The 12,436-nt window shown below is 49.5% G+C and overlaps 1 protein-coding gene across 1 annotated transcript in view; it reads right to left on the bottom strand.

Annotated features, from left to right (window-relative positions):
• Positions 1 to 335, bottom strand: part of ZFR (zinc finger RNA binding protein) — a 66,160-nt gene extending 65,825 nt beyond the window's left edge. Inside the window, exon 1 of the mRNA XM_025198460.1 lies at positions 2 to 335. Coding sequence (XP_025054245.1) covers positions 2 to 27 — 26 coding nt within the window. The 5' untranslated portion in view covers positions 28 to 335. The remainder of the gene's footprint in view (position 1) is intronic.
• Positions 336 to 12,436: the final 12,101 nt, after the last annotated feature.

Below are 12,436 nucleotides of genomic sequence, written 5' to 3' on the forward strand. Positions count from 1 at the left end.
CCATAGGTGAAGAAAACCACCGGGCATATGGGAATCATGGGTCCGGGCTGGCAGCGACGGCGGCTGAACTCTCAACTCTCACCCCCTCCCGCCGCCTCCTCCTCCTTACCGCCGCGCTCACTCCCTGCCCCCACCCGCCTACGGCTGCAACGGCGAAGTGGGACCAGGCCCGGCCGCTGCGCCTGCGCGGGATGTGCGAAGGCTTCAGGGAAGTGTAGTTCTCAACCCCCGCTGCTTCCCCATGCCGGCCGGCGGCGGGGGCGCAGGGACTACTGCGCATGCCCGGGAGGCGCAAGGGTTCATGGAGATTGTATTCCCCGCCAGGTCTGCGTGGTATCACTCGCCAAACAGCCGGCAGGGAGGGTGGAGGGAATGTTGCGCGACAGGCGCAAGGGTTCATGGGAACTGCAGTCCCCTCCAGGCCAACTTGCTAAGCTGCCGGCGGTGAGGGTGGAGGGAAATGTCACGTGAGCGACGCATGCGCAACAGGTAAAAGGGTTTCTGGGAATTGCAGTCCCCACCAGGCCCGCTTGCTATCAATCTCTAAGCAGCCGGCGGTGAGGATGGAGAGACTATTAGGTGAGCGACGCCTGCGCGGGAGGTGTAAGGGCTGATGGGAAGTGTAGTTCTTAGCTCCGCCGCCATCAGGCCTGCCGCCGGCGGTGGGCGCATGCGCGGGATGTGCGAGCGCTGTTGGGAAACCCCGTGTCCCTACGCGCTTGCCGGGGGCGGACGCATGCGCGTGGCTCGGCCCCGCGGGGATCTCCCGGCATCCACGTGGCCCGCCCTGGCTTGGCCTTGTTTACCAGAGGGCGGCGGTCGCGTGCAAGGGCCTCCGCCGCCCCCTGCACACGAGCCTCGGCCCTGGCCCGCCCCCGAGACCCTGACACTGTAACCGGGACCGCTACATGTGCACCTTACAGCTGGGTAGGAACCAGCTCTAGTCTTGTGACCTGCTCAAGCTCTACCCTTCTAGCTGCTTGGCTCTTTATAATGAGATACCCCCATTGATGGTGGGATCATTATGAGTCTACATTTATTACACGACCAACCATTCAGTTGCACAATATATGTAACTACCGGTGAGTCTCAGCCCTGAGCGGAGAGCAGCGAGGCAGGAGGAGACCTGTTTTTAATTGAAATTTTCTGTATTCTCAGCCAAATGAGCCAAAACAAATTCCAAATCTGAGTGTCAGTCCAGAGCCATAAGTGGTCCTACTACTGGCAAACATCCCCCAGCCCACCTGGGGCTTCAGATATTTCCAAAACCTTTGGCCGGCATCTTACTTGCAGGCCCAACCTGGGGAGGAGATCAGGTGAGAGAAAGCTAAGCCATTAAGCCAGGCTCAAACTCCTTCCTGCCTGCAGGGTCGCACCACCGCGTAACCCCCGCGCGAGGAAGGAAGCAGGATCATCTATAAATTAGGTCGTGAAATGGGGTGCCACAAAGGTCATGGAGGGAGCTTCAGCCCAGTGAGGGGGGCTTTGAGTCCAAAAAAGGTTGAGAACCAGAGCTGGCCTTGGGCACGGGCAATTGCCTGGGGTGCTGTGGTCAAGAGGGTGCCAAGCACACACACATGCACACTTGCATAGGTGACACATGGGGAGGGGGCATGTGCCCCCCCCGAAAGTTGGCCACCACTGGCTTCTGCGGGCAGTCACTGCCCCTTCACGGCCACCAGCTGTGGGTGGTCCCCATTGGTCACTCCCCGCCCCCGCCAACACCACTGCAGCCACCTGCAGGCAGTCCTCGCTTGGCCTGCCCTTGCCACCGATGTCACTGTGGCCGCCTGCGGACGGCCCCTCCTGCCAACACCACCACTGCCGCCTGTGGGTGGTTGCTGTGCCCCCCCAACCTCAGAAGGCATGCGTTGTTCATGCACACTTGAGTGTGAGCAGCCCGTGCTCACAGCAGTGCTGTACCCCCACCTTGCCCCAGCTGATGCACACCTCAGGCAGGAGGAGTGCCTGGCCCAGCCAGCCCCCTGCCTCCAGTCGCTGCTCAGGAGCTGGGCCTGGCACACGTGGGTGGGGGGCAGATTCCACCACCTCTCTGGGAAGCCTGTTCCAGTGCTTTACTACCCTCCTTGTGAGAGAGTTTTTCATAATATCTAACCTTGCTGCAACTTGAGACTGTTGTTCCTTGTTCTGTCATCTGCCACCACTGGACCAGTTTAGCTTCATCCTCTTCGTAACCACCCTTCAGGTAGTTGAAGGCTGCTATTAAATCCCCCCTCAGTCTTCTGTTCTCCAAACAAGAGAAGCCCAGGTCCCTCAGCCTCTCCTCATAGGTCATGTTTCCCAGCCATTGAACCATTTTGTTGCTCTCCACTGACTCTCCAATTTGTCCACATCGTTTCTGTAGTGGGGGGCCCAAAACTGGACATAGACCCTGCCTAACTTCAGACTAACTCAGCTAACTACCTCCCTCTGCCCAGTGCAATGAAGTATCCTGTGGATTCAGATATCTGCCTGTATAATGCTTATGGTCGGATTAAGGCCCCAAATACCTCAATCTAACGTGATTCCTTAGACCCAGAGGTCCGAGTGCATCAGCACAATAATACATTGATGTAAAAGTAGGATCTCTTTACATAGCAGTGAATGAAAATACCTATTCTGCTGCCACAAATGGATGACAGCTCTAAAAATAAGACTTCTCTTTCAAAACATAGTACTTAGTGTTAACACAAAATGGACCTTTTAGTATTAGCAAACATTGTACAAGAGATCACTTTTGGCTGGAAATCTTCCATTCTAAAATATACCAAAACCCCTCAAAGAATTGCCAAACATGTTGAACCAAATTCCTTACACATGTGACTCCTCTGTTAAATTTATACTCTGTTTACTTCTTGCCTGAGTACAATCCTTAATAGCAGAATGGAAGTGCTTTCCATTAAGTAACTTATTTTTGGAAGCTGGTTTAAAAGCACGCATGACAACAAGAAGCAGTGAAAACTCTCAGGCTATACTTTTTTACTTCTTTAATAAACTATATCTGCCCTAAAATCTGTACAGTTTTAATAAACATGTTACACCCAAATTATGAAATTATGCTTTAAAAAATTAATTGTAAGGTAGCCATTTAGAAGTATTAGGCTTCTGAAGTATTTTATTCTGTGTTTCAAATAAGATTTTTTGAATTGGTTTCAAGTAGGGGTGCACCAATAAAGATTTTTTCGGCTGATACCGATGACCGATCATTAATAAGCCATATGGGCCGATACTGATCTGATTGCTGATATGCAGCCTGGCAGCATGGGTCCGGCTGGTAAACTGGTTGGGGGAGAAGGGGAGAGGGGGAGAAAGGGGAGTGGAGCAGGCCGATTGAGGCCTCTGCGGTGAGGGAGGGAGTGGGGCTGGGGCAGGCGCTGCCCAACCAGGGAGGAGTGGGGCATGGGACAGAGCCAGAAGAGGCTTGTTCAGGGGAGGAGTGGGGGGGACAGATCCTACTGCTACACACACCCTTGGGGGAGTAATGGGGGGACATGTGCCCTCCAGATCTGGGTGTGGGGTAAGGGCAGGCTGCCACTGCAAGCTGGGGGGCGGAGCCAGGGCTGGCGGTAGCCAGGCTGGGGCTGCGCTCAGGGCTGGAGGTGGTGGTAATGGGGTGGGGGCTACAGGGGTGCCACCCCAAAATTTGCTGTAGCCCTCTGTAGCCCCTGCTTGCAGCACCGCCGCAGCCTACCTTGAAGACAGCCCTAGCCCAATGCCCTCTGCCAGCAAGAGCCTGGTACCGGTCCCAACTTGCAGTGGCAGCCTGCCCTCACCCTGTGCACAGATCTGGGGGGCACATACCCCCAATGTCTCCCGCGGGGGTGCATGTAGCAGTGGGATCTGCCCTCCCCACACCCCCTGGATGAGCCTCTCGTGGCTCCATCCCACACACTGCTCTGCCCGGGTTGGGCAGCACCTGCCCCAGCTCCAGCCCCACTCACTCCCTCACTGCAGGGGCCTTGATCTGACACCCAACACCCCTTCCCTCCCCTCCCCCTGCCCCTTTTCTCCCCAGACTTACTAGCCGGATGCTAGTCTGCAAGCTGGTGGCTGGCCACATACATGTTGTGGCTGCGTGCATGCATGTGGCATTTACTGGGGACACTATCAGCCACATCAGCCAAAAAAAGCCAATTGTCAATAATGTCAATTTTCCTTTACTGGTGCCAATACAATATGTTCCTATGTATGAGTGCACCTCTAGTTTAAAGACATTGATATCCATGATCATTATCACAGTATATGAGAGCTGCTATGGTCCTCACAAAAATCAGTGACCTCCTGAAAATATGAGACTATTTAAAATGTTAACACTGTTATGCGTGAGCAAAACATCATGACAAATACACATATTGGTAATCATTATAATCATTTTAAATGTTGTGAGGTTATCAGTGTGCTGATAGTAAATCAGTCCCTCTAGATCAGGGATGGGCACAATACAGCTGTGGGTCCGATCCAGCCTGCCAAGAGATTCTACGCAGCCTGTAGCAGGCTCCACCCAGCCCAGGCATGAGAGGCAGCCCAGGCCAGGGCATGTGTGGCTGGCCCTGCTGCACCCGGATGCTTGGCAGGGTGTGGGCAGTGCAGCGGCCAGACTTGGCTTCCTGGTAGCCTCTGCAGTGATGGCTCACTGTCTGGCTGTTGCTGACAGTGTCGTAGCCACCAGACTGAGCGGTGTTGCCCAAGCACCCCGGGCAACTGTGGCTTGGGGAATGGGGCTGCACCAGCCTCTTCCTGGTGGGGGGGGACTGGGCAAAGGCTGTGCTTAGGGAAGGCAGTGCTGGAAGGGTGGCTATGGAGTGGGCTACAGCCCCCCAAAATTTGCCCCAGCCCCCTCTCCCAGTGCCACCACTGCTCACCCTGAGTGCAGCCCTGGTCCAGCACCCCTGCTGTCAGAAAGAGGCTGGCACAGCCCCAACCCTGAGCCTGCAGCAGGCAGCCTGCCTTTGCCCCATGCACAAATCTGGGGGGTCCATACCCCCCATGCCTCCTCTAGGAGTGCATGCAGCAGCAGAGAGCCACCCCCTCCTCCTTGCCACGTCATCCAGACGAGCCCTCCCACAGCTTCGTCCTGTCCTGGCTGGGCAGTGCCAGTGAGTGCTTCTGCCCCCCCCAACAATCCTTACCTCCCCCATTCCCTTTCCCCTCCACAGATTTACTGGCTGGAGGTTGCTCTCCACATTGCTGGGCTACATAATTGGCTATCAGATTGGTACTGGCTGATATGGCTGGTTAATAATCACTCATCAGTATCAGCCAAAAAATATTTATTGTGCACCCCTACTAATAGCCCACTTAAACCTCTCTTGCTGCAACTTGAGACCATTCTTTCTTGTTCTGTCACTTGCCACCACTGAGAACAGTCCAGCCCCATCCTCTTTTGAACCCCCGTTCAGGTAGTTAAAGGCTGCTGTCAGATCCCCTCTCAGTCTTCTCTTCTCCAAACTAAATAAATCCAGTTCCCTCAAGCTCTCCTCAGAAGTCATGTGCTCCAGCCCCCAAACTATTTTAATTGCTCTTCACTGGACTCTCTCCAACTTCTCCATATCCTTACTATAGTGGGGATCCCAAAACTGGACACAGAACTCCAGATGTGGCCTCACCAGTGCAGAATAATTACTTCCCTCAATCTACTGGCAATGTTGCTACCAATTCAGATCAGTATGCCGTTAGCTTTCTTGGTAACAAAGGCACACTGTTGACTCATATCATCCTACTGTTCACTGTAACCCCAGGTCCTTTTCTGCAGAGCTGCTGTTTAGCCAGTTAGTTCCCAGGCTGCAGGGTGCATGGGATTCTTCTGTCCTAAGTGCAGGAAGTTGCACTTGTTCTCATTGAACCTCATGTTATGAGACTTCTTTTGGCCAATCCTCCAATTTGTCTAGGTCTCTCTGAATCCTAGCCCTGCCCTCCAGTGTATCTACTACACCCCCCAGCATGGTGTCATCTGTGAATATGCTGAGGGTGCACTCCACCCCATCTTCCAGATTGTGAATGGATATTGAACAAAACTGGTCCCAGGATCGACCCATGGGACACTGCACTTGATACTGGCTGCCAGCTAGACATTGAGCTATTGATTACAATCCACTGAACCCGACAATCCAGCTAGCTTTCTATCCACTTTACACTCCATTCATCCCACCCATACTTCCTCAGCTGGCTTGGAAGAATTCTGTGGGAGACTGTATCAAAAGCCTTGCTAAAGGCAAAGTATAGCGCATCGACTGCTTTCCCCACATCCACAGAACTAGTCATTCATCCTAGAAGGCAATTAGGTTGGTCAAGCATGACTTGCCCTTAGTGAATCCATGCTGACTTTTCCTAATCACCTTCTCCTCCAAGTGCTTAGAAATGGATTCTTCGGAGGACCTGTTCCATGATTTTTCTGGGGACTGAGGTGAGACGGACTGGTTTGTAGTTCCCTGGATCCTCCTTCTTCACCTTCTTAAAGATGGCCCTATATTTGCCTTTTTCCAATCTTCTGGGACCTCCCCCAATCACCATGAGGTTTCAAAGATAGTCACTGGAGACACCGCAAACCATCTGTGTCATAGGCTGCAATATCCACCATCTCTCACAGATGAAAGGATGCCAGCAATATAGAACAAAGCCTTCCATCTCTATGACAGGAGTTATAATTTGAAGCAAATCTGATAAAGCAGTACTTCTGATGAGGAATGGCAATGTGAACAGTAGCTACTTCTGCAGTACTGGAATTTTGTAAAAATCAGTCGGCTGGAAGAATGAGGGTAGAACAAGAAAGTGGGGAAGCAGGTAAAAAAGAGGCTTGGGTGGGGGGAGAAAGTTATTCAAGCATTTTGAAGTTAACACATTCGTTAAATAACACATTCCAAATTTTTGCCCCCTGTTCAAACAACACAGAAGTAGTCAATTGATTTTACAAAATTGTGGCATAATTGGCATTGTTGGTGGCAGTCCCTTGACACAAGGATGACAGTCTACCAGGAAACAGGGAAGTCATCAGTGAATGTCTAGGTAACTGAGAAGGCTGCTTCAAGATCCATGCGTTCAATTACAGACATGGCAAACAGTTCTGGGAGTAAAGACTAGATCCTGGTGATGTAGGGTTGCAGCTCTTTCCTTTCATCTCTCTTGTCTATCTCCCCTTATAGCAAGGCAAGCTTGCTCAAAATAATCAATTTCATGTACATCATGGTGCCACTGGGGGCAATTCAGTGCTTGAGTAGCCCAAGTAATTATGTTAATATTGCATTTCTTCAAACTGGCCTTCAAGGTTTCCTTGAATCTCTTCTTTTGTCCACCTCTAAAGCAGTGACCATCGATGACTAGGACCTGTTTGGGAGCCTTCCTGATGACATGCTCCATTCACCAGATCTGTGGCCATATAAATATGGCTTCAATGCTGGCTTGAGCCAGAGGCCAAGCATTTCATACACTTTATGGGAGCAATCAAGAATGACCTGGAGCTCAACTGAGTGGGCACACACAGCACAATCATCAGCATATTGAAGATTAGGAATGAAGGTGCTGGGTATCTTGGACTTGGAACTTAACCAGTTGATGTTTAAAAGATTCCCATCCATGAGCTACTGGATGCTGACTCCAGATAGAAATCTGTCAGCAATGGGATGTGGAATAGTAGCCAGATAGATTGAAAAGAGCGTTGGTGCAATCATGCATCCTCGCTCGACTCCAGTTCTAATAGTGAAGGGGTATGTTTCAAAGCCATTACTTAGAATGACCACTGTCATGCGATCATGAAGGAGTCTGATAACGGTAACAAGTTTTGGTGGGCATCCAACTCTTATTAGGATCTTCCATAGGGCCTCTGGCATACTATGAACCCAATGATAAATAAAGCCTGTGATATTTTCTCTCTCAAAAAGTAGCTTCCTTCTTCACACAAATTAGGTGCACTTGAGACAAATCAGTAACTCAAAATGAAAGTGAGTCTTTGATCTTTGAAGTGGGAGGAAAAGGAGATCTGCATTTCATGGCAGGAGACAGAAAGCAGCAGTTAATATGTTCTGCCATCCATTCTGATGCCAAGATGGATGCAAAACTCTGCCTTTGCATTCAAGAATTACACAGTTTTCCCTTCTATCCCCCTTACACCAAACTTATCTCTTTTGAATGCCTCCACATCGGGGAGCCAGTCAGCCTTGAGTGGGCCTGGAAATGTTTATATCTCGTATGTATTTATTTGGTTTTGGGTTTTTTTAAAAGACATTCCTGCCAGGTATTAAAAACCTAGAATTTAAAATGTCTTTGTTTGACCACTAGAGGGCAGGGCAGAAACAAAAGAAGGTGAAGTAAAGCTTTTCAAATCAAGAGTCATGATATCCTGACCCTTGTCCTCATGTCTCAAAAAGCTGAAGTTTTTGTAACCATCCTTCAGTAAAATTGAAACACAGACTTAGAACAGATAGTTTTCACTTCTGTGTATCAAGTCACAAGATGCTACACTACTCATCCAAAACTTTATCTGGCTTAGCTACAGTGTCTTGTCTCCACAGTTGTCACAGGGAAATAATCAGATGGCTGTAAAACCCAAAACAAACCCACACATTGCCTTTTTAAGCATTGAAGCAAAGCCTAAAATGAACTGTACTGAAGTTCAGACTGCAGGGACTCTTATTTTTTTTAAAAAGTGTTACCTCTTGGTGACAAAGCTGGTGATGAAGGAAGAACCTCATTGACCTGCAAGTAAGCAAAATGAATAAAGCCATCTATTATACCAGAGGTAAATTGGAGTATTTATAAAATGTCTTAATTCAATGAGTCACAGGAGGCAAGAAGGCAAGCATCTCGGAACTTTATAAAATTAAAAATTATACCAAAGTTACTTAATAACATTTTGTAATGCATGTACATTATATACAGTTCATATGCAGCTAAAAGTGATCCTGTAATAACAAAACATAAGTGAATAATCTAATCTGATCCTTTACCTTTTTGTTCCCCAGCCTATAAGGTGTTGCAATCACAGGTTGTATATGTTTAGAATTTATTTTTAGGGTGGCATGACGAGTGGAACAAGAGCCTTCATTATAAATTGGCAGTTTATTTTCCATTTACCATTAGAAAGCATTGGTACTGATAATTATTGAAAATGGGTAGTGCTATAGAAGAATAAAACATACCAAACCAGATATTAACTGTGCCATTTATAACAACAGGCATCAAGAATTATACAGTCAATTACTGCTATATGCCTAGAGTCCATTTTATTGAGGACCTGCAGGTTCATATTTCTCCTTGTGTTCATCCAACCATCCAAATGTTAAACTGAGTGGCTAGAATTTCTCTCTGAATAAAGAGCCAGTGCTGCAACATTACTCCCAGCCAAGGTTGTGTGAGACATGAAATGAGGTAATAATCATGAAGTAACTGGAAGAAGGATTTAAGTCCTTTTAAGGAAACCCATGAAGGAGAGGAAGCCTGAGTGAAAACACCAATACAAAAACTATTTTAAGAGCTCTGAAAAGAGAAGTTGGAAAAGTATGTACTTTGGTAGAATAAGTTTCTACTTTCTCAAAATTGGACACATTTTTTTTTCAGTTTTTTCTTTTTTTCGTTCTTTAAAATGGAATGACAAGCCCAAAAGCCAACTATAAAAAGGCCTCCACAAAGGGAATAAGCATAAGTAGCAATACGCTACTCAGAAAAACCCTTCATTACAGAGAAATTGCATATTTTTTCCCCAACTTTCTCCTAATACTCTTTTTCTCAAGCTGACCTGTTAGTTGGGTACAAAAACAGATTTAGTGCTTCATAGATTTCATAGATATTAGGTCTGGAAGGGATCTTGGAAGATCATTGAGTCCAGCCCCCTGCCCCAGGGGCAGGAAGTCAGCTAGGGTCAAAGGCATCCAAACATCAGTAAGATAGGCATCCAAACGTTTCTTAAAAAAGTCCAGAGAAGGTGCCTGCACCACTTCTGGAGGGAGTCTATGCTGGGGCCTCGGACAGTAAAGAAGTTTTTCCATATGTCCAGCCTAAAACGGTTTTGGAAGTTTGTGACCATTGGACCTTGTCATCCCTTGGGGTGCTCTGGTGAACAGATGTTCTCCCAGATCATGGGGAGCACCCCTTATGTATTTACAGGCTTCCACCAGATCCCCCCTGAGCCTGCGCTTTTCCAGGCTGAAGAGTCCTATGGCTCTCAGCCTCTCCTCATAAGGACTGTTCTCCTGCTCTCTGATCATGTGCATGGCTCTCCTCTGGACTCTCTCAAGCTTTTCCACATCCTTCTTGAATTGTGGAGCCCAGAATTGGATGTAGTACTCCAGCTGTGGCCTCATCAAGACCGAGAACAGCGGAAGGATGACATCCTGAGATTTGCTTGAGAAGCATCTATGAATGCAAGCCAGAGTTTTGTTTGCTTTGCCAGCTGCAACATTGCATTGATGACTCATGTTCATGTGGTCAATCATGACCCCCAAGGAGCCTATAAGCATGATGTAGGGTTCTACCCCCCCCGCCGAGGTGGAGTACCTTGCATTTATCCATATTGAATGTCATCAGGTTTTTATCTGCCAACTTTCTAAGCCTATCAAGGTCAGCCTGGATCCCCAGCCTATCCATGGGTGCGGACGCTCTACCCCAAAGTTTGATGTCATTAGCAAACTTGGCCAGTCTGCTTCTGAGACCACTGTCCACATCGTTAATAAACACGTTAAAGAGAACAGATCGAAGGACGGAGCCTTGGGGGACACAACTGGTCACAGAGCGCCATGATGATTCACTTCCGTTGACTGCTACTCTCTGGGTCCAACATCGGAGCCAATTCCCCAGTCAGACTGTGATGTAGTCAAGGCCGCAATTGGCCAATTTTTCCATGAGTAGATCATGGAACAACAGATAAAAAGCTTTTTTAAAGTCCAGATGATGTCAATCTCTTCTCCCTTGTCCAGGCGATATGTCCCCTGGTCATAGAAGGAAATGAGATTGGTCAGGCAAGACCTAGCCACAACAAACTCGTGCTGGCTATCTGTCAGGATGTTGTCATCAGCCAGCTTGTCAAGAATGGTCTCTGATAATTTTTTCAAAACATCTTCCCAGGGATTGAGGTCAAGCTGATTGGATTGTAGGTCCTGAGATCTACTTTCCTCCCTTTTTAGAAGATAGGCATCACATTGGACTTCTTCCAATCTTTGGGTACTTCACCTGAGCACCACAAGTTCTTGAATATCCTTGCCAATGGTTGGGCTATGATGCCTGACAGCTCCTTGAGTACTTGGATGGAATCCATCAGGACCAGCTGACTTGAAGGTGTCCAGCCTCTCAAGGTGTTCCTTTACAAGGTCTGCACCAATGTTGGGTATAAATTCACCCTCACCCTGGCCATCCGCATCATGTTAGGCAGGGTGATCTGTGGCGGAGCACCTTTGGGGTGCTCGCCATGTTGCAGGGGCTGCAGTAGGCTGGGGCAGAGCCCAGCAGGGAAGGCAGCCACGTGGAGCCCCCCAGATCTCATTTTAAGGGGACAGGTGTGTGGCAGAGCACCTTTGCAGGTACTCACCACTTGAGGGCTCTCACAGGCTCCATGGGGAGCCTGTTTTTGAGAAGCAGCAGAAGAAACCTTCCCCTGGTACCATTTAAAGGGGGAAGATGTGTGGCAGGGCACTGTGGGTGCCTGCCACTTTAAGATCAGAGCCAAGCAGCCAGCAGGTGCTTGACAGAGGCAACTATGTTAGATCCCTGGCTGCCTATATAAACAGCTCAGTTCCCTGCTGGCTGGGGAGGCAGTAACGTCTGGCTGCAAGGCTCCATAACATCCTGGAGGTAAGGGAGGAGCTATAGGGATTGGATTGGAGGCTCCTGGTCCTGGGCATGACCTAAAACTGCACCCTGCCAGGAGTGGGTGGCCTGGTAGGGCTATCAGTGGGGCGGGAGCCCCCAGGAAATGCCAGCCCAGTTACCACCCTGGTGAAAGGCGGATAGGGGCACCTTAACCCTAGCCCTCACTTTCGGGTGGGTTTATATAACATCAGAGTGAGTGGGGGCCAGGCACGGTTGAGGCCACCTGAGCCCTGTGGGATGCAATACCCCAAGGAGGAAGACTTGGGGCCAGGCATGGCTGCAGCCACCTGAGCCCTGCAGGGTGCAAGACCCCAAGGAAAGGTAGTGGAGGCCAGGCACGGCTACGGCCACCTGAGCCCATGAGGGAGGGAAGCCCCATGGCCCTGAGTGAAGGGGGCGGTGTGGAATCCTAGAGAGGGGGTGGAGATGGGGAGCCCCAGTGAAGGGGGAGAAGAACCAGGGGGCCCAGTACGTTTTTATACACAGTGTTGCCCCCGGAAGGGCCCAGAGTAAGCTTAGACCTGGTCGGGTAATTAGCTGGCCACTACCCCGGTGAGGGTCGCGGGAGAGGCCCAAAAGATGGTATGTCTGCCACCCAAGGGATGGACTAGCTAAGCCTATGGCCTAAGGGCCCAAGAGGGAG

This window comes from Alligator sinensis, unplaced genomic scaffold (assembly GCF_000455745.1).
Source record: "Alligator sinensis unplaced genomic scaffold, ASM45574v1 scaffold347_1, whole genome shotgun sequence".
Lineage (NCBI taxonomy): Eukaryota > Metazoa > Chordata > Crocodylia > Alligatoridae > Alligator > Alligator sinensis.